The sequence below is a fragment of the Camelus ferus genome, chromosome 14 (genome assembly GCF_009834535.1).
Source record: "Camelus ferus isolate YT-003-E chromosome 14, BCGSAC_Cfer_1.0, whole genome shotgun sequence".
NCBI lineage: Eukaryota > Metazoa > Chordata > Mammalia > Artiodactyla > Camelidae > Camelus > Camelus ferus.
The window spans coordinates 3,638,616-3,664,839 of NC_045709.1; the positions used below are offsets into that span (position 1 = coordinate 3,638,616).

A 26,224-nucleotide genomic window follows, 5' to 3' on the forward strand; every position below is an offset into this window, starting at 1 on the left:
AGATGGGATGAATTGTTAAGTCTTAATTTTATACGATGGTTAGTGTTGAGCAAATAATGAGAAACAGGTGTATAAACCAAAAAATCTGGTTAAAGCATTGTGGCAGATTGCTTTACTTGACTTTGTATATATATTTTTTCTTTATTTTGCTTTCATTTTTCTAATACCCTTATATTTTACACAATATGGAATTGGAGAAGTGAGCTTTTTTGCCCCTTTCTGCTGGGGTGTTTGTTTAGTTCAAATCATGTTATCAGTATTAAAAAAAAGCGCTATATGATTTATTATACGCTAGTTATAAAAAAAAACTAAAACGGTTGCTGAGTTAACTTTATCCCTAAATAAATTGGGAAGTGCTGAACATTTTTGTCTGCATATGTAATGTTTATTATAAGGTTAGGTGACTTTAGGAGTATGCTACAGAAATGAATGACTTTATCATCTCACAGTTGCAATACATGTGAGTGAAATTTTGCTCTATCAAATTCCATAGCAAACAGAAGGCTCTATAATAAAATTATTCTTTAAAGTTTGGTTGGCCAAAGTGCTTTGCCAGCAACAGTAATTTTTTTTTTGAATTAATTATCATTGTACTCAAACACAGCCATACTAACTCACTAGCTTGCTTATCACATGTTCTACATGGCTTATATCTGCCTATCTCGGTCTCCAAACTGGCTGTTAGCACTATGTTCTGTTGAGTTTTGGTAATGCTCCGTTCCCTCTTTCACAGATGAGACAGTCAAACCCAGGAATGGTAGATGACTAAGTGTCTAATGTTCTCTGTCTGATTGGTAGCAAAGTTGAAACTAGAATCTATTTTCTCTACTAAGTATATATTCCTTACTGAATTTAAGACTTTTCTTTAACCTGAAAGACTTGGATACTTGGAGATGACTACCTGGATTTGAATTATGGCTCTGACACTTCCTAGCTGTGTAAACTCAATAACTGTACCTCAGTCTCTGCATCTAAAATGGAGCTAACGTGTATCTCGTAGACTTTCCTGGGGTTTAAATAAGGGTTAAATGAGAACAGTGCCTGACACATAGTAAATGCTTTCAATAAGTGTTAACTATTATTACTACTGTTACTGCTGGTATGATTTTACTTCCAGATGATTTGATAAGGCAGAAAAAAAAATTTCTCTTTTCTTCTCCTCCCTAGTAATTTTTTTCTTCTTGTCATTGTCAGCTGACCTCCTGTAGTCAAACTCAGATTTTTTTTTTTATTTTTATTTTAAATATTTTTTGGAATAGGTAATATATTCACATGGTTCAAAATTTAGGTTTCTCGCCTGTCTTTCTCTCCCAACCAAGTTCTCTTCCACAAGGGCAATTAAGAAGCCTCAATTTAAAGATTTTTTTTCTATGAACGCTCTTCTAATTTTCCCCTCCACATCTCACCCCTGTTGAAAGAATTAACCACTTCCTCCTCCTTTGCTGGTGCTGTTTTACTTTGAACTTAGAAGGCTGTATATATTGACTTGATATTAAACAGTACTTAATTGTCTAGAACCTGAGGATGCAGCCATGTTTTAAATAGGCAAGATCTCTGTTCTCATGGAGCTCACAGTATGGTGGGGAAGATAGACACTAAGTAAGTACAAAAATAAGTGAGAATGTGAGGAAGTGATAGGGCTGTGTAGAAAATAGAGTAATACGACAGAGTGTGTGTGTTGGGGGCGGGTGGCGGAGAGGCTGGCAGTGTTAGAGTGAGTGGTCAGGTAGATGATGTGTGAAACTCGGATGATGAGGAATCAGCTGTGGGAAGATCTGGGGAAGAACATTTCAGGTAGAAGGAACACAAGTGTAGAGGCCCGGAGGTGGGATAAGCTTGGCCTGTTGATTCCTAGAAAGAACACCCGTTACCACATATGTGAGAGTGAGAGGTGTTCTCCTGGTTAATGACTGGAGGACAGGCCCTGATTACTGAGCCTGGCTGGTGGCATTTAGCAATAAAGACATTGCTTACACTTGTGTTAGACTAGTGATGGAAAGACGGTGGTCTTTGGAGTCAGACCAAAGTTTGCAACTGACCTGAGTCACTGGAACAAATTTTATGACCTTTTAAATTTTATGAAGTTTCAGTTTATACACCTGTAAGGTAGAGGTAATAACACCTACCTTAAGCAGTTGTTATGAGTTATAATGAGGTTTGTACAGACATACAAGTTGCTCAATAAATGGCAGTGTTTTTTGGTGTATATGCCTAGGTTCCATTGTCGAAGTAGCAAAGGCTTTTAATGCGGTTTCTAGTATTTTTCTGGGTTGTTATCACATAGGTTTTTGTTTTTGGATTTTGAATAAAAGAAAGCTTCAGCAGTGTGTTGGTTGACAATTAAAGTGTTTTTTTTCTTTATTTTCTGTAAAAGTGAAAATACTCAGATACCAGAACAGTTTGGCAAGGAGTAGGTAACAGAAGTACACTTCATGTTATAAGTGATATAAATTGATATAAAACCTTTCCGTCTCATGTTTTAGGCCTAATTTTGGATCTTCAATTTAGAATTTATATAATGCGGTGAAAAGTTGCTCCAGGTATATTCATTGTATATAATAATTTTTGTTTGTATTTCTTTACAGAAATGCTATGAACAGAAGCAGTACAAAAATGGCCTCAAGTTTTGCAAGATGATTCTTTCAAATCCAAAATTTGCTGAACATGGAGGTATTTTCTCATTTGTGAGAGATTACTTTGGGGAAATCGAATTCCAAACTCAGATGGAAAGGGTTCCTAACAGTGAAAGAAGAACACTTCCCAGATTCCATGGCTTGGTAGCTCTTTATTAGAGTGTAAACATGTTTAACATTTTTAGTTATGCCTTATATCAGTCTTATTCTAGGTTACTTTACTTCTATTCTGCTTAGGTATGTGTGAAATCTTTACTTTTAGATGAGAAATGGTTGGTTGATCTATTGATGAATTATTGAAGTATATACTTGTAATTCTTATAGACTTGATTTCATTTATTCCTTTGACTAGAACTTATAATTTCTATAATTTCCTTTAATTTCTTATGTATAAAATTAGTACAATATTTGCAACACCAAAGTGGTGTGAATATACAGTTAAATGTTTATGTTTTGGGAGATGTCTTTTTTATATATCTTCTGACCTTCATAGATAAATATGATACTACTGATTTACCATTGGATATCAGGTTGTTTTTCTAGCACAACCCTAGATGTTAATATTAAGTCTTTATTTGCTTGTCTCATCCTTTTTCACTTGTGATCTGTGTTTGGTAAAAGGATGGATCAGGTTAGACATGTAAATTATGGTCCTGTAGCAGAGCAAAGCTAATTGAGTCTTTGAATGTTGAGTTGAGCAATTCTTGAGACCGGCATATTTGGAAAATAGGCTGACCCTGCTCAGCTTTTTAATAATGTTTAAAACATTCTTTGACGGAAATGGAAAGAAGTCTTCATTTCATAGAATTTTAGAAATTAAAGCTTGTTTTCAGGCTATTTAGCAATGGAACTCTTTTCCAAATGGGAGCTTGTGGGGAAATCCATTATGTAGAAACAGATAAAATAAGATATTTGGTCAGAGGGGCCTGGACTGCTGGCTCATCATGATCTGAAAAACAGAGTCCCACAGAGATCAGTTTGAAAACCATTGTTCTTACCTGATTTCCTTCTTGTGGATTATACTGATAATTATTTCATTCTAAACCATTTTCATTAACTACCTTAAACATATCCTTGGGTTGCCACTCCCATAGTCCAGTGTTGTGCTTTTCAAATGCAAATTGATGTTAAGTTGACTACCTGAAATTCATTGGAATAAACTTGCAGCCAAAAATGAAATCTTTTCCAATATTGAGTAAGGTGCGATGGAATACATCTCTGTAAGGTAGATTGAGTGATTTGCAGGGTATAAATCAGATGATTTGATTCTTAATCAGATAAAGGCTGTGGTCCCCTGCAGTAGATTTAACTCAGCAGGACTCAGAACCCTGCTGTGTTGCTTTTTTCAGCAGAATAATATTAACCTCCTTTATAGAGTCTTCAAATAGACAGCTTTTTACCAACTCAGTCCTAGCCAAAGAATTTCAGAAAAGGACTCAGGCTAAGCTTTAAATAAATACAGAAATATACTTTTACTTTTTTGTATTTGGAAAGAAGTTCTTCTAACTATAGGATTAAAAGAATAAATAATATAAGCATTGATATTGTTAAACTAGTGTTAAGAGAATAATTTGAATCTTTCATGTGTAAATAGAGGCTAAAATATTTTTCAGAGACTTTGGCTATGAAAGGATTAACATTGAACTGTTTAGGAAAAAAAGAAGAAGCATATGAATTTGTTCGTAAAGGACTTCGTAATGATGTCAAGAGTCATGTCTGTATCCTTTTGCAGTACTTGAATATTTAATTTCATGTATGTATTTTCTGTTTACTAGTTTTTTCTAGCTCAAATTAAAGAAAAACTTTACTATGAAAAAAGTTAAACCTATATGGAAGAGAGAATTTAATGAACTTGGTATGCCCATTATTCAGTTTCAATAATTATCAATATTTTTAATATTCGTTTCATTTGTTACCTACCCCTTGTTTTTTGTTTATTGGAGTATTTTAAAGAGTATCCCTATGCACTATATATCAGTTGTGCTTAGTGTAAGAGAAAAGGAGCTTTGATAATTATATGTGACTTGAAACCCATTATTTTTTTCCTATACATCCATAAATTGAGTGGTACTTTCCCCATTCCAAGTAATGACTTACCTGTATAGTAAAATTTGTGTTCCTTAAAAGTTCCTTAAATTTCCTTTTAGAAATTTTAGAAGAGAAATTTAGAAGAAACTTGTTTTAACACAGATTTTATTTAATATTAAATATTATATTTTTGGTTCTTCAGCTTGATTTCTGTTGCCAGGAACTTAGCTCTTACTTCATTGGATACCTATAATTGTATTTTTCTTTGGTTAGTATCCCAGTTTGTAAAAAAAAATAAAAATACGTTTTAGGGAGGGATCATTGAAATTATTTTAATGTCTGTTTTGCCTGTTTACTTACTTATTCACAAACTTTTCACATATCGCCCTTGTATCTTAATTTTTTATGTTTAATTCATCCAGCTATTGGCCAGTATTGATCATCAGTTGTCTTAGTGGTGTTTTCACGTATTTAGCCTAGAGTTCTCTCAAAATACTAAATACTTATTTCTTTATCCCAGTGCTTACCCCAGAATGAAGAGAAAGGGAATGTAAGTATGATAGTTTTTTTGGCTCCAGATATCCTAAGACTTTAATATACGTTAAAGAAAGCCTTAATTTTTGTGGTCTTTAATACCACTAGTGAATTAACTGATCATTACATGTTGTTTTATAATTGATTGAGTATATATACTTGTTTTAAAAGATAGTTGCAATTTTATATATATTCTGTTTCCATACACAGTGTTGAATAATTGAATGTTGAGGTGCTGGTATAGGAAAAGTGAGGGGTAGAGGCTAGAAGAATTTTAGCGTGAAGAATTTTCACCAATAATTTTCTACGGTTACTTAAATACATATTGTAGAAAATTTCAAACATGTACAAAAATAGGAAAATGAACCCTCATGTGCCCATCACCTAGCTTCAATAATTTAACAGTTGTCAGTCAAGGGTGATCTGGTTTCATCTTTTATCACCTGCTTACCATCCCCCTCCCTCCGATCCCAGATCTTCCTGCAGTAAATCCTAGACAGAATACCCTTTCGTTAAGGTAAGCTTTATATTAGATGTGTAGCATAGTATATTCTAGTATCTGTGAATGTCTTGTTTCCTTAACTTAATAGGCTGGCATGTGTATGGACTCTTGCAGCGTTCTGATAAGAAATATGATGAAGCTATTAAGTGTTACCGAAATGCCCTCAAATTAGATAAAGATAATCTGCAAATTTTGAGGGATCTCTCTCTGTTACAGATCCAAATGAGAGACCTCGAAGGTTACCGAGTAAGTACTTTAGTCTTGAATGTACATGTTTCTACAATAGATGTAGCTTAAAACCATGTGAATTCAGAATGAGGTGACTCTAAGACAAGATCGTGTAGATTTGGTTGTTCATTACAGTGTATAGTAGAAGGGGAAAGTCACTTGGGATCTTCCCCCCCCAGTAATAGTTGTGGAACTGCATACTGGAGCATCAAAAAAGGATAACTGTTAATTCATTTAGTGCTTTTTAAAAAACTAGAATATCTCCTATGTGCTGATGCTGTGCTAGATTTTTTTGTGGGCTTGATATTTACAAATTTGGTAAAGACAGCTTTTAGATTTGAAGTCTAAATGTCAGGATTAATTAGCTTTATTATGGGTTAGAAAAATCAAAATATGTGAGAAAGCTTGTTGTAAATGTAGTCTAGATCTCTTCAAACTGCTGTCTTCAGCCCTTCTGGGCATCTCCATGTGCTTACTCTGCTTGGTATCAGTATCTCCAAAATGGAATTCTCTCACTTTCTTAGGTGAAGGAGGCCACTGATGCTTACCAGTTCTCTCTAGATGAGTCTTCTTTAATTTACTTTTTTTTTTTTTTTTGATGGAGGTGACCTCATGCATGCTAAGCGTGTGTTTCAGCACTGTGCTATGCCCTCCCTCCTCATTTAGAGTGTTGGCAGCATGGGAGTCGTAGCCAGAGAGTGAGAGATCTGAATTTATGATTTCTAGGTGGCAGTAAGGTCTGGGGTGTGTTGTTGGAGTGGGTCCCTGAAGCGGGATGGAGATCACTAAAGACGAGGAAATCTTGGATCTAAGAAGAGAGGTTATTGGATGCGTGATCCACAGTGTTGCGTTTGGCAGGATTTGGCAGAGAGAGGAAAACTGACTCAGACTTTAAAGAAGGATGGGAGTGACAGAAGCAGCAGTGAGAATAAGGGATGAGAGTGATAGAGCTTACTGCCATACGCATGAAAGGGACAGACACACATGAACACAGAAGAGTGATACTGTCTGAGTTGTTTTGCTGCAGGTATCATTTTTTAAAAATCCGATCATGTTACTCCTTGTGGCATATAGTGTTGATGGACTTGTTTGTCACCCATTCCAACAACAGCGATGGAAGCTAAACACTCCCATTTTCAAAACTCATTGCAGCTAGTGTTCCTCATGTGACCCTGTTCCTCCAAGCAGGTGCACTTGCCCAAGACTTGGGGGCAGGTTAGAGCTATGAGGAAGTGGGGGCTGTGTAGGGAGGTTGGCTTTTCTTCTGATCTGACAGTATCTTGATTCTTCTGGGGAAGCCATGGTAGAATTTCTGGTGTTTAAATGTCATAGATATTAAGCTGTCTTCGAGAGGCAGCAGTGGTGTTTCTGCTAGGAAAGTACAGTCACATGTTTGAGTGTTTTCTCGGACTGTGTCCATCCTATCCCTGAGGCCTATAATAATGTGAGTATGGTCTAATTTCATATAATAATTTTATAAACAGCAAATTCTAGTTTAATAAAAAGCTGTATTCATCTCTCTTCTAAGATGCTTAGTTGTCAAATGAAATTCTCATTATACAAAGATAATTTTATCAGGCAGCCCAAAAGCATGGGCCCCAAGGACAGCTTTTCTAAGACAACCTTAGAGTGAGCTTTACAGAGTACTCTAGAACTTAAATTTAGATAAGGAGCATAAAAATATTTCTATTCTGGGAATCAATATTGTTTGTTCATTGAATTAGAAAGGAATTAAAGATATGTTTTCTTAGAACTCTGGTAAGTTATATTTTAGAAAAACTTAAAAAAGTTTTTCTAAATTTTTTTTTTTTTCTTTTTTTAAGGAGACAAGATACCAGCTTCTTCAGTTGCGCCCAACACAGCGTACTTCCTGGATTGGATATGCTATTGCATACCATTTACTGAAAGATTATGATATGGCACTAAAACTACTGGAAGAATTTAGACAAACTCAGCAAGTAAGAACCTCATGTTAACATTTTCTCCTACCTTCACAAACTGAAATACTTAACTTCTGTATTGCCTCCACCCCCAAACATAAATCAGTCTTTCAGACCTATGGAAAATTTGCACAAATTTTTGAAATAATTGAGAAAAGTTAAAGCATAGAATTCTTAATATAAAATAAGTTATATAAAATTGTTTATATACTATAATTTCAACAATATTCAAGTGAATAAGGAAAGAAAATACGTAAAAATGAAAATAGTTTTGTTACTGTGGGACTTGTTTCTCAAGTGTATATCGCTTTATATTTTATATAAATATATGTTAATAAATACATTTTAATATATATGTAAAATAGAAAATACAAAAAATATACAGTGTCAAGAGAAATTAGAAAGATGTTAACATTTTGCCATGATTGCTCCAGATTTAATTATTTTTTAAAGAAATAAAATGTTACAGAAACAGCTGAAGTCCTCTCATGTCCCTTCTTAGAGGTAAACACTGTTTTGAAGTTGGTACAGAGGAAAAGTTTACAATTTTGATAAAGTCCAATTTATCAATTTTTTTTTATGCAAAGGATCATGAAGATTTTCTTCTATTCTTCTAAGAATTTCTTTTATAGTTTTAGTGCTCACAGTTATTTAGGTCTGTGATCCAGTTTAAGTTAGTTTTTGTATATGGTATGGAGTGTGTGTCTAAGGTTATTTTTTGCATGTGGATATTTAAGTGTCCCACCATCATTGGCTGAAAAGACTGCCCTTACCTTATTGAACTGTCTTGGCACCTTTGTTGAAAGTCAGTTGACCAGAATATAAGGGCTTATTTCTAGATCTTGTATTCTGTTCCACTGATCTATACAGCTATCCTGTTGTCAGTACTAACACACTATCTGGATTACTGTAACTTTTTAGTAAGTTTGAAATTTGAAGTGCCTGTCTTTCTACTTTGTTCTTCTTTTTAAGATTCTTTTATCTATGCAAGGTTCCTTTTATTTCCATTTGAATTTTAGAAGCAGCTTGTCCGTTTCTGTCGGAAGGCTTGCTGAGAGTATGATGGGGGTTGCACTTAAATTTTTAGATCAATTTGGGAAGAATTTCCATCAAAGCAATATTGAGCATTCTGGTCCATGAACATGGGATGAAATGTCTGTCCATTTATTTAGGCCTTTAATTTCTCTCAGCATGTTTTATGGTCTTTGGTATATGGGTCTTGTTCCTTAAATTTATTCCTAAATATTTTGTTCTTTTTGATGCTGTTGTGAATGAATTTTATTTTATTTTTATTTATATTTTAATTTTCATTTTCGGGTTGTTCTTTGCTTGTATATAGAAATATAATTGATTTTCATATATTGATCTTGTATTCTGTCACCCTGCTAAACTCCTTTATTAGTTCTAGTAGGTTTTTGGTAGCTTCTTTATGATTTTAACCACTTTTTATTTTTGTATTTTTTTTTTGGTACTGGGATTTGCTGACCTCTTGAGTCTACCATAGGCAGAAGTTCCCACCTCTTTATTTGTTTTAAAGAATATATTAATCTTATTTGCTGTTAATCACTGTTCTGTTTGTAACTGCTCTTGGATTGCTTTTTTAAGTCTGTGTGAATGACTTTCCTGAGAAAGCAATTAAAGATCTGTAACTGCTTTATCTAATTATATAAGATAATTTGTTTTTTTTTTTCAGGTTCCTCCCAACAAAATAGACTATGAATATAGTGAACTGATACTGTACCAGAATCAAGTGATGAGAGAGGCAGATCTATTTCAGGAATCTTTGGAACATGTAGAAACATATGAGAAACAAATATGTGATAAACTTCTGGTGGAAGAAATTAAAGGTAAGTTGAACTGCTGTTTTTTAATGGCCTCAAAGAAAAGAATAAAAGCTATATACTTGATTCTGTCCTAACATTTAAATGAGACTTACTGTATCTCAAGCAATGTTCTAAGCACTTTTATTGTTAATCCATTATTAATGAATGTAATCCTCATAACAACCCTGTGATGCACATGTTATATCCATTTTAGAGATGGGGGACTGAGGAACAGGGAGGTTAAGTGACTTGCTCCAAGTCACACAGCTGAGTAAGGTGCGTACTGCTGGATTTGAGTGCAGAGGTTTTGACTCCAGATTCCATTTTTTTTTAAAAATAGATTTTATTCTTTTAGAGCAGTTTCAGGTTCACAACAGAATTGAGCAGAAAATAGAGTTTGCATGTAGCCCTCCCCACCCACACACGTATACTCCCCTACCCTCAACATCCCGCATCAGTGTGGCATATTTGGTACAATTGATGAACAGTTTCTATATTCTTTTTTTTTTACTTCGTAGTTCATTTTTTTTTAACATTTTTTTATTGAGTAATAGTCATTTTACAATGTTGTGTCAAATTCTAGTGTAGAGTACAAATTTTCAGTTATATATGAACATATATATATTCATTGTCACATTTTTTTTTCCCGCTATGAGCTACCACAAGATCTTGTTTATATTTCCCTGTGCTATACAGTATAATCTTGTTATCTGTTCTGCATTTTAAAATCCTAGTCTGTCCCTTCCCACCCCCCGCCCCCTTGGCAACCACAAGTTTGTATTCTATGTCTATGAGTCTGTTTCTGTTTTGTATTTATGTTTTGTTTTGTTCTGTTTTTAGATTCCTCATATGAGCGATCTCATGTGGTATTTTTCTTTCTCTTTCTGGCTTACTTCACTTAGAATGACATTCTCCAGGAATACCTATGTTGCTGCAAATGGCGTTATGTTGTCGGTTTTTATGGCTGAATAGTATTCCATCATATAAATATGCCACATCTTCTTTACTCAGTCATCTGTTGATGGATATTTAAGCTGTTTCCATGTCTTGGCTATTGTAAATAGTGCTGCTATGAACACTGGGGTGCAGGTGTCATTCTGAAGTAGGGTTCCTTCTGGATTTATGCCCAGGAGTGGGATTCCTGGGTCATATGGTAAGTCTATGCCTAGTCTTTTGAGGAATCTCCATACTGTTTTCCACAGTGGCTTTCCTTGCTTCCCTCTCCCACTCTTAATGATTTAAATATCTTCTTTAACAATTTTGTGTTTATTCTTTTTGTAATTCATGGCAGTTGTCTTCTTTCCAGTAATGAGTTTCTCATTTTTGTAGCATCTTGCTTTTCTATTTAGAGTAGACCTGTCAATATTTCTTTTAGCATGGGTTTAGTGTTGCTAAACTCTTAGTTTTTGCTTGTCTGTGAAGTTCTTTATCTCTCCTTCTATTCTAAAGGATAGCCTTGCTGGATAGGGTATCCTAGGCTGCATCTTTTTTTCATGAAGGACTTTGAGTATATCTTGCCACTCCCTTCTGGCCTGTAGTGTTTGTGTAGAGAAATCAGCTGAGAGCCTTATAGGGGTTCCCTTGTAACTCACTCTTTGTTTTTCTCTTGCTGCCTTTAGGATCATTTCTTTATCCTTGACTCTGGCCATCTTGATTATAATATGTCTTGGTGTGGGTCTGTTTGGGTCCTTCCTGTTTGGGACCCTCTGAGCCTCCTGTACTTGGATATTTGATTCCTTTAGGTTTGGGAAGTTTTCAGTCATGATTTCTTCAAAGACCTTTTCAATTCCCTTTGTTCTTTCTTCTCCTTCTGGAACCCCTATTATGCGTAGATTGGCACACTTTATATTACCCTATAGGTCTCTTATATTGTTTTCATTGTTTTTTATTTGTTCTTCTCTCAGCTGTTCTGATTGGGTGCTTTCTGTTGTCCTGTCTTCTAGGTCACTTATTCGTTCCTCTGCATTATCTAGCCTGCTTTGTACAGCCTTTAGGTCAGCTCTCATCTCAGCAAATGAGTTGACTAATTCTACTTGGTTCTTCTTTATAGCTTCTATTTCATTTTTGTCATATTTTATATCTCTAAACACTATTTCTTTTAGTTCCTTCAGTACTTTGATCACTCCTCTTTTGAAATCTTGATCTAGTAGGCCATCGATGTCTATTTCCTTGATCATGCTTTCAGGGGATTTCTCTTGATCTTTTCATTGGGAGTGGTTCCTCTGCTTCTTCATATTTCTCATATCTCTCTGGCACTGTGGCTTAAGGAGTATCAGTTATCTAGTTCTCCTGGAGATGGTGTGCTCTTAATGATTTTACTGCGAGGTCTTTGTATCTTCGCCCTGTTTCGCGAACTCAGCTTGCTGTTTCCAGAGGCCTTCTGTTGGCGCCCTCGTCTGTGCTGCTCCCAGTGGCTGTTGGCTAGCAGATCACGCCCCCTCTCAACACTGGGTCAGGTGCTGAGCTCTTACCCGGTGGGCGGGTGGGTCACTCCCCCTCCTGATGCTGCAGTCAGATGCTGTGCTCGGAGGAGGCAGGTGGGCGGATCGCGCCCCCTCCCAGCACTGTGGTCAGGTGCTGCGTTCCTGCCAGGACAGTGGGTTGCTGCCCGCCCTTTCCCAGCTCCGGTCGCTCCACTGCTCTGTGCCACTGCCCGCTCCACCTTGGGTTGGCACACGGAGTCCCCCCCCCCCCCGCAGATTCAGGTCTGGCCCCACCCGCGCCTGGACGCTGTGCATAGGAGGAGGTGGCAGCTGTGGCTGCACCCGGCCTCTCTTCTCCCGAGAAGTACCAGTAATGGCAGCGCAGGTCTGAGGAGACAGAGGCTATTGTGCCTCTCCCCCCAGGGCACACCAGCTGTGTTGCTTTGCTTTTTTCGCAATTTATGGGGGACCGAGGTTGTTCTGCTCTGTATCCCCTCCCAGCCATGATGCGCAGCACCCTGCAGTCTCCCGGGGCTGCCTCAGTGCAGCCACCCCAGTCTTCCACCTGGCTCTGGCCTCCTGCCTCGGTCCCAGCTGCTGGCTCACGTCTCGGGCTGGGTGTCGCGGGGACCCTTTGTGCCCGTTTAACTCAGTTCTGTCAGTCGAGGGGTGCTCGGGGCAGATCTGTGCCTCAGAGGCTCCCCCTCTGTCCCACTGGCCTCTCCGTTGGAGAGGGCAGACCCAGCGAACAAGCACCAGTCCTCCTTTGCCGCTCCTTCCCCGTGGGATCATCCTGCACTGTTTTGCTTTTTCTTCTTTCTTTTTTCCTTTTTTCCTACCAGATTTTTGACATCTTTGTCTTTTGAAGAGGGCGATGTTCCATTGGAGTTCGGTAGGTGCTCTGGTTGGCTGAGTGGGTCCGTAGATGTGAGTTTTGGTGTATTTGTGGGAGAGGGTGAGCTACAAGCATCCTACTACTCTGCCATCTTGCTTCTCCTCTTCCAGTTTCTATATTCTTAAGCAGCATGTTATGCTGCCTTTGTATTCATCCTCCTCCCCCAGTGTTTATCTTCATATATAGTAAAAGGAGAATTGTAAATCATGACACTGGAATCATCCTGAAAGCAAGATTCATTTGTTTTCATTATGTGCTAATTATGAAGACAACATCTTGAGAAGTACTTTGCTAAAAATGTTCCTCAACACAGAGTGAGAAAGATTTTTTTACCCTTAGCTTTGCTCATCAATTACCCATTTCCTAAGCAAAACTGTATTAAATAGAATGTCCATCTAAATTAATTAATAATTAGTTTAAAACTAAAGTCTCATGTAACTGCCAGACTTCTAAAGGTTAATAAAAATGCTAGGTAACATTTATTTACTCCTCTGTGGTAATTGGTTAAACCGCTTTTTCTCACTTGATTTTTTTAGCACTTGTAACACGGGTGTTGTTTATTACCCCATTTTGAAGTTGAGGAAACTAAGGAGCTTAGAGAGGTTAAGGACTTACCTAAAGTCACTCAGCCTTTTAGGAGGTAGCATTAATTTCTAAACACAATCTTTCTGACTTTGGAGTGTTTACTTTTTTTCTTTTTTTAAATTTAAATAGACTTTATTTTTTAGAGCAGTTCTGCACTCACAGCAAAACTGAGTGGAAGGTACAGCGATCTCCCATATACCCTCAGACCCCATACATGCACAGCCCACCTCCCCTCTGCCCCTCACCAAAGTCTGTAGTTTATATTTGGGTTCACTCTTGGTGTTGTGTACCCTCTAGGTTTTAAACAATGTATTATGACATGTTATTTACCATTAGAGTATCATACAGAGCAGTTTCACTGCCCTAAAAATCCTTTGTTCTGCCTGTTTGTTACTCCTTGCCCCCAACCCTGGCAACCAGAGATCCTTTTACTGTCTTCATATTGTGCCTTTTACAGAATGTCACAGGGTTGGAATCATACTGGCTTCTTTCACTTAACAATGTGCATTTAAGTTTCTTTCATGTCTTTTCGTGAGTCCTTATGACTGCTGTCCTCTACTCTTATGGAAGAATGGGGCATGTTCATAGTTTTTTTTCTTTTATTATTTTTTTAATTGAAGTATAGTATTGACATACTGTTTACAGTTTTAGGTAGCAAACGTTTATGTGTACTCACTTTGTACCAAGTACTGTGTTGACCATTTTAAGTACATTAGTTCAGCTGATCATAAAAGCAGACTGATGCAGTTGATATTTTCCAGGTAAGGGGATGGAAATGCAAGTTTTGTAAGCTACTCAAGGTCACAAAGTTATAAAGTGGTAAAACTGGTAATTATACTTAGTCTTACTGTAGAACTTGAGTAATATATAACATATATAAATAATAAAATAGTATATATAATAACTACAATAGTATGCTGCCTCCTCCAAGGTGCTGAAAGCTAAAATAGTGTATATGATGAAAGACATTTCAAAGGGTAATTTGTTTGAAACAAGATTCTTAAGGAATGGGAAATCTTGGGGATGGGAAGTTGAGATATTTTCTTTTTGGAGATTCTCCCTTTTATCTTGATTAGGTGTGCTTTCCATCATATGTGAGAAGTTTATATTCTCATTTCCCACACGCACTTTAATTTGTCTGGCTTAGTGAAAGGAATTACGTCTTAGAGGTGATCCACATGTAAACGTGGTTTATGTAGTTTTTTGCTGTGAAGTAGTATTTAGTGTTAATGTTTTGTGAGCTAAACTTCTCTGATTTTAGTGACCTGGAAAGGACACCAAGGGAATTGAATGGAGAATTGTTTAACCTATGAATTGATTAGGAAAAGTAGATTCAAATCATGCAGTAGAAAGGCGGGGATATTTCACTAGAATTATTTACCAATCTGTACATAGGGTATCTTTAGATACCTTAAAGTGTGTGTAAAAGTGTGCATAATGCAAGGATACTTATTAACAAATTAATATCCATCATATATATATAGGTGTCAGAGGGGCCAGAAGTGAATGTTAAGAATGTGTAAATGGAGGTTCATTTCTGAGGGCAAGCTGTGAATTAATCTATGTTGTTTAAACTGTAACAAGCCCCGAAGGGAAACACATACAGTTCTGTCTTTCATTAACATCTATTATACTAATAATGCTTAGTGAAATCTCTGGCATCAGAAAGGTATTCTATGTTTAAGTAAAATGAATGTGACATTTAAACTTAATTTTAGGGGAAATGCTGTTGAAATTGGGAAGATTAAAAGAAGCCAGTGAAGTATTCAAAAACTTGATTGATCGGAATGCAGAAAATTGGTGTTACTATGAAGGCCTGGAAAAAGCTCTACAACTTAGTATGTAATAATATTTCTCGTCTACTTTCTCTTAACTAGTATTTGAAGTATAATAAAATACCAAGTTGTGATAATATTTGAGCATGCATATTTCTGATATTAGCATTCATTTTTCCATTTAGGAAAATTATAGGTTAAACATGGGAGTGAAAATGAATTCAAATATTTATACTTAAGTGACAAATAGAGATAATTTTAGGTTTTTTGATCCATTAAAATGTTAATAATTTGGACTAACTAGAGTGGGAAGAAAATGGGCATTCCCTTTCTGAGTAATGTCACAATTATTTAATATTTTTAAAGAATTAGAGATCTGTTACTCTCAAGTTCTAAACACAAGAATTGGGCCACAGAAATTTTTCTGAGAGTATGTTTTATATAGCATCAGCACAAAGAGTATTCTTTTAATTTCAAACTAGGCTAATTTGTGTAAAATAAAATGTCTTGCATCATCTTTTTGAAAGTAAATAACCTTGACTCTTTTCAGAAATCTAGAATATTACTCCAAAATTTCCCTAATATTTTCATAATTAAATGTCTGTGGGGCAGTTATGTTGCTAAAATGCGGCCTAAATAATTATGAAACTGATATGAAATAACTATGAAGTTTGAGAGTATTGGAAGCAGCAGAATTTTTAGATTTAGAAAGTTTGGTAAATAGGTGGCCACTCATTCATTTACAATAGGATGAGCTATGTTTATATTTAAAATTTAATATCATGAGTTATTAAAAACTTTCTTCCTTAAATAATTGTTCTTAAGAAAATGATGAAAATCAAAATATTGATTAGATCAATACTTTTTTCTTAAAAAACAAGGAAAAAAGTCATAGGTGTGAAGGTTGGAAATGTGAGATAACTATAATTTTTCTTTAAATTACCAGTTGCTGATATGTTTATAATACAGATATTTAAATGTCATAATATGTTCCATATGTCTGGATCCATGCTTACTATAAAATACATTGATTACAAAACTAATTACATTACTTTACTTTTTTAGGTTCCTTGGGACCTTTTCTCCCCCATGGTAAATTTTGGAGCTCCAACTTCTGACTTCAAGTAGGGCATTGAGATGGTTAGGTTTGTCATGATGTTAATTTAACAACATTTCTAAGACTTGTTTTATCTAGGGTAGTGGAGAAATTTTTTTATACTTATGGCTTGTCATTCTCTAAGATTAGGCATAAATATAAGAACTGCTTTTAAAAAATACACAATAGCCTTCATATACATTTTAGTGTAGAAGTCTTTAATAGTTCCTGAGATCTCCAAATTGTTAACAGAATGTGAAAATTATTTCTCACATATCCCAGTTTTTAAAATTCAACTACATTGGAGCTCCAAACATTTTATTGGGGGAAGGAAGGAGTCTAAACAAAATTGGACTTCACTTTTTAAAGTGCCATGTTTATAATCTTTAATACTGAACACTATGCTTACTGTGAATATACCTTGATTGCTAGCACCAAGGGTTATTCTTAACAGTAATTATATTTCTCTGGTCTGAATTAAAATCCACTTAAAAGCTTATAGTTTAAAAATAGTTTTATTGCTTTTTCTTAAAATTCTGCTATTGTCTCATGGCTTATATGAAATAATGCATGTAGTCTCTCTTAGTAAATTATGCAGGATATTATTTTAAAATAATAAATCAGACCCAGATTCTACTCTGCAAATTGCTCTTGTAGCTTATATGTAGATCTTCTATTTAGTACTATAAAATTAGGTTAGTCTTGAGGGCGAAGATAGAATATTCTTTTAGAAATATATTTTGTATCATTATGTTTGGGAGAAATAATTGTCACTTCAAACAATCTGTACTGATGGGATTCTTTGTAATGGAGTTTCACTGAAGATTTTAAGTGTCAAAGCTACCTTACAAATTTAGTCCATCTTTTAAAATATCTCAGTCATGACCCTAAAGCTGTTGCTTCTGTAAGCCTCATCAGTAGGCATTATAGACTTTTGTGGGAGTCTATGTTAAGCTTTATTGATTCAGAGGATTTCTGTAAGATATGTTACAAAGGAACATTGATCACGAGTTGTGCATGCAGGGGCTATAGGAGAAGTGCAGTGTATCCTGAGTCTGTCTGTCTGGTGTGTATATGATTTGAGTTGCATGTAGTAGAATCTGTTGTAATGAAGTTTAGATTTCTCTGAAGATTGGATCTAAAGTGGTAATTTACTGATTATATTATTTCACTGCCACAGCGATTTTAATGTCATTCTTACAAAAATTGAGAGCAGCTTTAATATGGATAATGCAATTTTTATTTATAACATAATTATTTAAGTTTATTAGCATTTTGTCATAGATAAAAGTTTTGATACTTTGAATCTCACACATATTTACTGATAATAGGCACTTTAGAAGAGAGGCTTCAAATTTATGAAGAAATTAGTAAGCAGTACCCCAGAGCAATTTCACCTAGAAGATTACCTTTGAATCTTGTCCCAGGTAATACTAGGATATCTTTTGTAACACTAATAATTATTTGTTGAGATTACGCAACATCATTCACATTTTAAAACCTTGTTTCTGGAATAGAGTTTACATCTACACCAGTCTTGTGGGTGGGAGTGATCAGTTATTAACTTGTTATGCATTTGTTGTTAAGATTATCTGTGTTGGTTTAGCTTTATGTTGGTTTTAAGTATCAGAAGCTACCTATATAAAATTGTTTTTTTTATGTGACTTTAAAAAGTAAACACTATATTTAGAAGGTAAATTGAATTCCCTAGAATTGATGACAAATCACATGTAAGGTATTGAGTTAAGTGGTAGAAGTTTTGAAATTGTAACATCTTTTTTTTAGAGCACAAATTCAAAGAGTTGTGAGCCCCTCGTGCCCACCAGTGTTTAAGATAAGAATAGCCCCAATCCCAAAGAAGACCCTCTTTTCTCAGAGTTGACCGTGTTCCTGAGATTTGTGTCTTATCATGCCATTGTTTTTGTAGAGCTCCATGTATTTTGTATCTGTAGAAACAAAACCAAAAACCCTGCTTTTGTACTTTATGTAAATGGGGCGCTGTGCTATATATTCTGTGATTGGCTTTTATTGAACGGCAGTATACTCATGACGATCTAAATTGTAGCATGTAGCTGAACTCATTTACTTCTGAGCTTATAGGGGGTAAAGAGTATATTATTCAGATAGTTTATGACTTTGTTAATGACTTCATGGAAAATTGTGTCTTTTTCTTAAAGTCATCTTTTATTTGAAAGTGCTATGGACTATGCGTTATTTGTTGGAATTGGCATGTCCTTGAATGCCAGTCAGACCCTAGAAAGCTAATGTGACTTAAAAATCTCTATTCTAGGCTTGGAGTGAGGACGGGGAGCATATTTTCTATTGAATTCTCATTAATAATGGAAATATTTGTTTGAATAATTGTGTTATTTTCTTTTTATCAAGAGATTCATAAAAATTGAAAGCTTTTTAGTTCACTGACTTTAAAAATATATGACATACCTCTTATAAATGTATTGGATTAGATAGTAGATACAAATTTATTTAAAAATAAATAAATAGTGCTTTTCAATTCTGTAGATGATGAATAATATTCTTCTGATCGTCTCTTTTTTGTTTTGGCCTTTGTGAAATAGAGCAGGTTTTCTAATATTTTCCAGGGAACATAAGTCCGAGTGGATGTTAATAGGCTTGGTGGGGAGGGTGCTGGTATACTGAGATGTTCTCAGTCAAGTGACTTTGGGAAGCTTCTGCTTAAACACAGCAATCAGGTTTCTGTAGAACTTTTAGTATATGCGTTGTAAGTTTCCAAGATGAGATACACTGTGCAGGAAGGGGCGTTTCCCTAGTAAAGTATCTTCTGGAAGATGCTTGGACTCGCATTTCTATATCTCCTTTTAAAAATAAAACAAAATAAAACCCAGCTTTTTGAAATAGAACTCACCATAAAATTCACTTTAAAAAAGTGTGCAGCTCAGCATTTTAGCATATTCATGGAGCTGTGCAGCCGTCATCACTGTCTGGTCTCAGAAAATTTCCATCACTCCAGAAAGAACACTCATACCCGTTAACAGACCCTGCCCCGCGACTGGGCAGCCACTGGTCTCACTTTCTGTACCTATGGATTTGCCTATTCTGGACATTTTGTATAATTGAAATCATACTATAGGTGGTCTTTTCTGTCTGGCTGCTGCTGCTGCTTTTTTTTTTTTAATGTCTCAAGTTATGTTTTGCGTTTCATAGTGCCAGTTGGGATATTAGTTCGGGGCTTCCAAATGCATTCACATGCCTCTTAGGAAAAGAAAGAAAACTCATTTAACTTCAGGCTTGCAAATAAGACTTCTTTAGTTCCATCATGCCTTTATGGAACATGGGGCTTTAGGTTTACACTGCTTAGATTTGTTTCCATAGTCAACAAAGTTTGCTGAAAACTCCCAGTGATGATAAGAGACACATTTTTACTAACGTATAGCCTGGAGCCAGTTGTTGATTTTAAAGTGTGATTTAGGTTGAAGTGGAATCATCCTGGACCCTCCAGGACATCCTATCTTTGAAATGCTAAGAGGATCTCTTGACAAGGGAGGTCTCAGCTGAGGGCTTCAAGGACAGCACCACTGTGAGGTTCTAACATGCATGTATTTACAAAGCTCTTGGTGACCATATATAGAATTATGCAACTGCTTAATTGAATCTCTACAACAGCTGAATACTTCATTAAGTTTTATTTGCCTGTTTAGAAATATTTTTATATATAATAAGAAAAGCATCTCAGTATTATCAAAGGCAATAAGATCTTTTTCAAGAAATGTGATGAAACTTTAGAAAGCAAGTTTTGAAAAAGATTCTTCAGTATTTAGATTAAAAGGTTTATTACCTACAGATTAGTAAATAAAGTAGAAGTTCCGGGGAGATTCTCCAACAGTCTAAAGTATTAGGTGCTGTAAATACAATACTCCTGTTTTTTTTTTTAGAGGGGGGAGGTAATTAGGTTTATTTATTTGTTAATTTACTTAATGAAGGTACTGGGGATTGAACCCAGGACCTTATGCATGCTAAGCATGTGCTCTACCAATTGAGCTATACCCTGTCTTTTCAAAATAACTACTTTAATTTATCGTGATCTATTAGTCTCCACTGGCCAAGGAGAGAGAGGGAAGGAGATAGTTCAGAGTATTCAGCGTAGAATGCTAATCAAGTTTTGTTCCTATTTATCTTATTTTTGTTTCATTGGATTATTTCTGTTTATTTTTTTACTGAGATGTAATTGACATATAACCTTTTAAGTTTAAGGTGTATAGTCTATTCTTTTGATACATATATATATTTCAGTATTATTACTGCTGTAGTGTTAACTGACATCTCCATGAGGTCACATAATTATAATTTCTTTTTTGCTCTGAGAACATGTACCATTATATAAAATAAATTCCCCGTTTATCAGATCTTGTTGTTTATGTTCATTATTTTACCAGTGGTTTTGGGGACATCAGTTTTTATGTGAATCTGTGCTACATCTAGTGGTGAATTAGCTTGGCATCTTTGTAGTCATTCAGCCTGTTTTATAAGCTGCACTGCTAAACAGGCACATAACGATTGATGGCTTTTTTTTTCCCCCTAAAGGAAAGATTATGAGGGTACTAAAGAATTGTTTAAAAATGACTAGGAAGAAGGGAGATAATATTTTTTGTGAAGTGGTTTTTCTTATACGTAAAGAAAATAATTATGAGATGGGTAAATAGTAAGTAATTTGGGATTTAGTATGTGACGAGCAGTTGAGTGGCTGTGTAGACTTCTGGTTTAGACAACACGTTTATGCAAGTTCTAAATGAAACGGTGTCTTTTTGGTATTTCTGTCCCCTGGCCACCAAGTTTGCTTCCCTAGACACAGCCATTGTTACCAGTAGATAGTGTATTCTTACAGAAATACCTTGTGCATATATAAGCAAATATACACGTGTGTGGGGTTTATGGGTAGTTCTCCTTTTATCTTCCCCCTTTGCCTGGCACCTGGTTTTCCTTTTCACTTAACTCTGTGTCTAGAGTTCAGTCCTGTATCAGTATGTACAATTTCCCTCATTCTTTCTCTCAGCTACCTGCACAGTCTCACTAATAGTTTAGTCGGAGAGGAGGCTTTCAATATTGTGGATGCTTGAGAGCTGGGTATCGCCTTTTAAATCAGATCTGTAGTATGATCTAAATAGATTGAGAAAGTTGACCAAGAAGAGGAGTTCAAAGTAGCCTCTGACATGAAGACAAAACTAGGTTTCTCAGTGGATAATAGCAAATATGGAAAACATTCTTAACTATAGAAACACAGTGGCTGTCAGATATCAAGGCATACAGTGATAGACATTTATTGAGTGGTTATGGTGTGCGAGACACTCCGCTACCACTGTATACTTGTCATCCTGTGTGAGCCACACAAGTGTGTACCCTTGAGGCTGGTGTCATCCTCATCTTCCAATGGCTAAGTGAGGTTTTCAGTTGACAACGTCATACACAAAGCAAGCAACATCTCTTACTGCCTACTACAATATTGTTAACTTCTGCTTTATTCTCAGAGGGAGTGCTGGAAAGATTTGATCTCTGAAACTACTTCTTTGTTGTCTTGGTATATACTTTGTTATATAACTTGTTGAAAATCACATATTATGAAGACAACACAGAATTTCACTCTGGACTGAGTATACATGATTACTTCCCTAACACTTAGTAGTAGTTTCAGAGATCAGATCTTTCCAGCACTTCCTCTGATAAAAAGATTAAAGATCATCTGAAAATAGTCTTTATAGTAAATTGAGGTGATGAATGTTGAATCTATTTTTTATACTTGATAAATTTTTTTCTCCAAATTTTTATGACATCTATAATATATTGAGTATGCATGTTTTGCTTAGTGGTGTCAGTCACAACAAGTAAAAATAATCACTTGGGTTGTTATTTCGGTAAAATATTGTGATTCATACGGAAGCCTTAAGAAAGGTCATTTCAGTAGTTAACTTTAGGTTAAACCATTCATGACATATATGTATCTTTTTAGAGTGGACAGATCCATGCCCTTACATGTTAACCCTTATTGTCGGAAGGTTAGAGCCTTTGTATTTAAAACGAAATTTTTTTCTCAGTTTCTTTCTGCTTTTAAAAAGTGACACCGATGTTTTTTGGTAAGAATTTAGCAATAATAGAATTATTTCCTTGATGTTACAAATAGGGTGTTTATTTAATTCTGATGTTAGAATGCCCCAGGGCTCAGTCTAATGTCTTATGTATGTTACTTTGCATATTGCCCATCTCACCCACTAGAATGTTAATAAGTTCCATGAGGGCAGAATTTAAAAATTTTTTTGTTTGTTTTAATTACATCTGTATCCCTGACCTGGAGCAATGCCTGGCACAAAGTAGATGCTAAGTAAGATGATTGTGGAATGAATGAATGATCACTAGTTGGTTCAGAAAACATATGTAAATACTGTTTGGTGATATGATGTTTTGGCTGCTACTTAAACATAGCGCTGGTTACAGTAGAATCCCTTTCGTAGTTTGCAGCGTGTCCTCAGTGAGATGTCTGCAGATGGCAGGATTGAGTCTCTGCTGGTCAGTGAGATTAGGAAAGGTATTTCCGATGGGGCCTATATTCAGAATGGATAGTAGGTTACTTTTGCTCAAAGATGCAGAGTCCTTTTGTTTACCTGTCCTTTGAACTGTTCCTTGAAGATACTTTGCATCTAGATCTAGGGAAAGTATACTTGCCAACCGAGATAGTTGGTTTTACAATTTTTGGTGGTAACAAACAAGAAGTAATGCTAACTGACTTTTTGTGTTTAATCAGTGGATAGGGGAATAATTGTTTCGGAAGCTGTTTTATTTTTATTTACAAGATAATTTTGAGAACTGTTTACATCATCAAAATATAACAAAGTACGCTTTTGTTTCTAGGTGAAAAATTTAGAGAACTAATGGATAAGTTCCTGAGGGTTAACTTCAGTAAAGGCTGCCCACCCTTGTTTACCACTTTGAAATCCTTATATTACAATACGGAAAAGGTAAAATTTGCTCTTTATTCAGTTTTGCTATAGTCTTTTTACTAACTTAATTATATAAAGATTTCCGTGTGAATAATACGCTGTGATTCAATAATTTTCTCTATTCTATTAGTGGTGTACACCTTAGTTTAATAATAGATAAACTGAAGTTACGTGCATGTGCTTTAAGTAGTATCAGAGGAAGTGCCTATGAAATTTATTGAGTAAAGGCTTTATAAAAGCACCAACATGAGGGTTGTTGTTTTTAATGGATATGCTTTTCTAGTGGGGTTTTAAATTTGACATATTGTCACTAAAGGTCTATATTTAACTCTCTCATGATTATTATTTTACAGTATGATTGTGGATTTTTAAATTTGTTATGTTTGCTTTTAAAGTTAGAGCATGGATAATTGTTAGTGCAACAGTCAAATGTCACTTGGTACCATTAGTTTTAACTAATAGGCTGCATTTTAATAAAGACAGTTTTATCTAGTTTTCTAATAAAGAGACTATTTTTCTCCTTTTTAAAATTAGAAAATGGACTTGGTCTTAAATTAGAAAGATAATTAGAAAATTGAATTAATCGAAAATAAGCTCTACTTCTGTTTCCAAGCATTGCTTCTTATTTATTAAGGTCTAAAATCATGTGTTCTTTTGTGTAATCAGTTTTTGAGAGTTACTAGTGGATAAGGAAAAGATTTTGTAGAAATGCCGAAGTATTTTTAGTTAAACCTCTATCACTTTATTTAGCTTTGACCCATAATTAATTGTAAATTAGCAATAATTATGAATAACAAAATATTGAGAAAAGGTCAATGGGAGGTATAACTGGAACTTTCTTCCTTTGGCAGCAGGTTTTATAAACTAAAAGGGACAATTGATAATATCTAGAGGAGAGTGGCTTGAGGGTGGCTAACAGAACTTGAGAGCTCTGCTCCCATCGTGGCGCACTCAGTCTCCTCATTAATGGGACAGATTCCCACTTCTAGAAAGATACCCATCGCACTTGATTAGTGAAAAGTGCCGTTTACATTAGTTCTTTAATGTCTGTAGTGTGCTTTACTTGACTGCAGTGGTGTTGCTACTGATTTTTTTTTCTGCTATTGATTTTTTGATAGATAGTGATTGATTCTTATGAAAAGATGTAGCAGCCCCTACTGACAGTTTCTGTAGGTCATTTAAATTAGCATTTGCCAGAAGTCTTCTCTTTTTTTTTGGCAAGGGTGACAGAAGAGAAAGATGAGGTGAAATGTCAGAAATTAGAAAGAACTTCTGTATGTGAATTAAAGTAGAGTCCTGCTTTTGTAACACGCCTACAGCAGCTACTGAATACAGTGGTCACTAAAGAATTTGTTCTTAAGCTGTCATTGAGCTTGACTTTCTCAGTTTTCATAAGGGGCATAGACTTAAAAAAAAACCCTCCAATATTGATTCCAAATTACGATTGTAAAGGTGTTAAGCATTTGTTGGTGTTTTATAAAGGCTGGAAATTGCATTTTTAGACAAGGCATTGAGACTGCATTAATTTAAATAGGAATCTTTGACATCTCTTTAGTGTTAATTTTTAAGTACACAACAGGAACACATACCATGTGCTTTTGAGAACTGAATTAAACTGCAGAAAATGAAGTTGTCAGAACTTAGTTTAGTGAGGAAAAAAACTACAAATATGGGAAATGCTTCTCAAATCATTTTGGCGACATATATATGTGATTACTCATAAGGGCATTAAAAAATTTGCATATTTCTACCTAGCAGTGTTTTTAGCTAAGGCTGCATTTTTAACTCCTGAATGATTTCAGAGGTTAAGGCTGATAAAAAATTACGGTTTTGTAACCTTCCAACTCTTAAAGAATAATCCACATCAGGATTCCTTTCTATGTTAGCTTAGGATACAGTACAATTGTAAAAAGTTATTTAAAAAATGTCTCCGGCATTTTAAATTGTGAATATAGAATTTAAAAGCATTAAGAGCACTTTCCATGTAATTCCTTTCAAGATTTTTTTCTCCCATGAGTTTGTTTGTGGTATATATATGTAGCTGTAGTAATTTTGACAGTAAAAGTTTGTTTTTCCTATCCCCTCTAGTGGTTTCACAGGCATTTAATGTGTTATTATGTAGTCTTCAATGTCTTCTTTTTAATGACAGCATAGTCTTTTATCAGTATCATACCTCCAATTATTGAATTATGGTTTTCAAAGTTTTTGCTGTTAAAAAAATACATGTTTGTACACATGCGTGTACATGTTTTCATTTCTTTTGGGGTATATGTACCCAGGAGTGGAATTGCTAGGTCAAATGGTAACTTGATGTTTAAACTTTTTAAAAGCTGCCGGACCCTTTTCCAAAGTGCCTCTGCCATTTTACATTCCCACAAGCAGTGTAGAAGGATTCTGATTTCTACACATCCTCACCAACAATCCACTTGTTATCATATAATACTTGATAATAGCCATCCTAGTGGGTGTGAAGTGCTATCTCCTTGTGGTTTTGGTTTGCATTTTCCTGATGACTGCTGATTTGAGCAGGTTTTTGAGTTGTTCTTGGCTATTTGTGTATCTTCTCTGGAGAAATGTCAGTACAGATTCTTTGCCCAGTTTTTAATTGGGTTATTTATCTTTTAATTATTGAGTTGTAAGTTTTAAGTATATTCTAGATACAGGTTTCTTAGATTTATAATTTGAAAATATTTTCTACCATTCTGTGGATTATCTTTTCACTTTCTTGAAAGTGTCTTGATGCATAAATTTTTAAAATTTTGATGAAGCCCATTTTATCTTTTATTGCTTGTGTTTC

The 26,224-nt window shown here is 35.2% G+C and overlaps 1 protein-coding gene across 12 annotated transcripts in view; it reads left to right on the forward strand.

The window, feature by feature from the left end:
* NAA16 (N-alpha-acetyltransferase 16, NatA auxiliary subunit) overlaps window positions 1-26,224 on the forward strand; it is a 57,803-nt gene that overhangs the window by 1,609 nt on the left and 29,970 nt on the right. For 9 of the 12 annotated variants that reach the window (XR_004325621.1, XR_004325622.1, XR_004325623.1 and 6 more), the window contains exons 2-9: window positions 2,586-2,670; window positions 4,247-4,351; window positions 5,786-5,943; window positions 7,749-7,883; window positions 9,559-9,712; window positions 15,310-15,429; window positions 17,794-17,889; window positions 23,339-23,445. Coding sequence is in view for 9 of the 12 variants with exons in the window: in XM_032496052.1 (XP_032351943.1) it covers window positions 2,586-2,670; window positions 4,247-4,351; window positions 5,786-5,943; window positions 7,749-7,883; window positions 9,559-9,712; window positions 15,310-15,429; window positions 17,794-17,889; window positions 23,339-23,445 (960 nt within the window). In the remaining 3 variants the exon portion in view is untranslated. Of the gene's footprint in view, window positions 1-2,585; window positions 2,671-4,246; window positions 4,387-4,804; window positions 5,212-5,785; window positions 5,944-7,748; window positions 7,884-9,558; window positions 9,713-15,309; window positions 15,430-17,793; window positions 17,890-23,338; window positions 23,446-26,224 lie in introns of those variants that run through there. The other 3 variants (XM_032496048.1, XM_032496047.1, XM_014552004.2) reach the window with 3 other exon arrangements.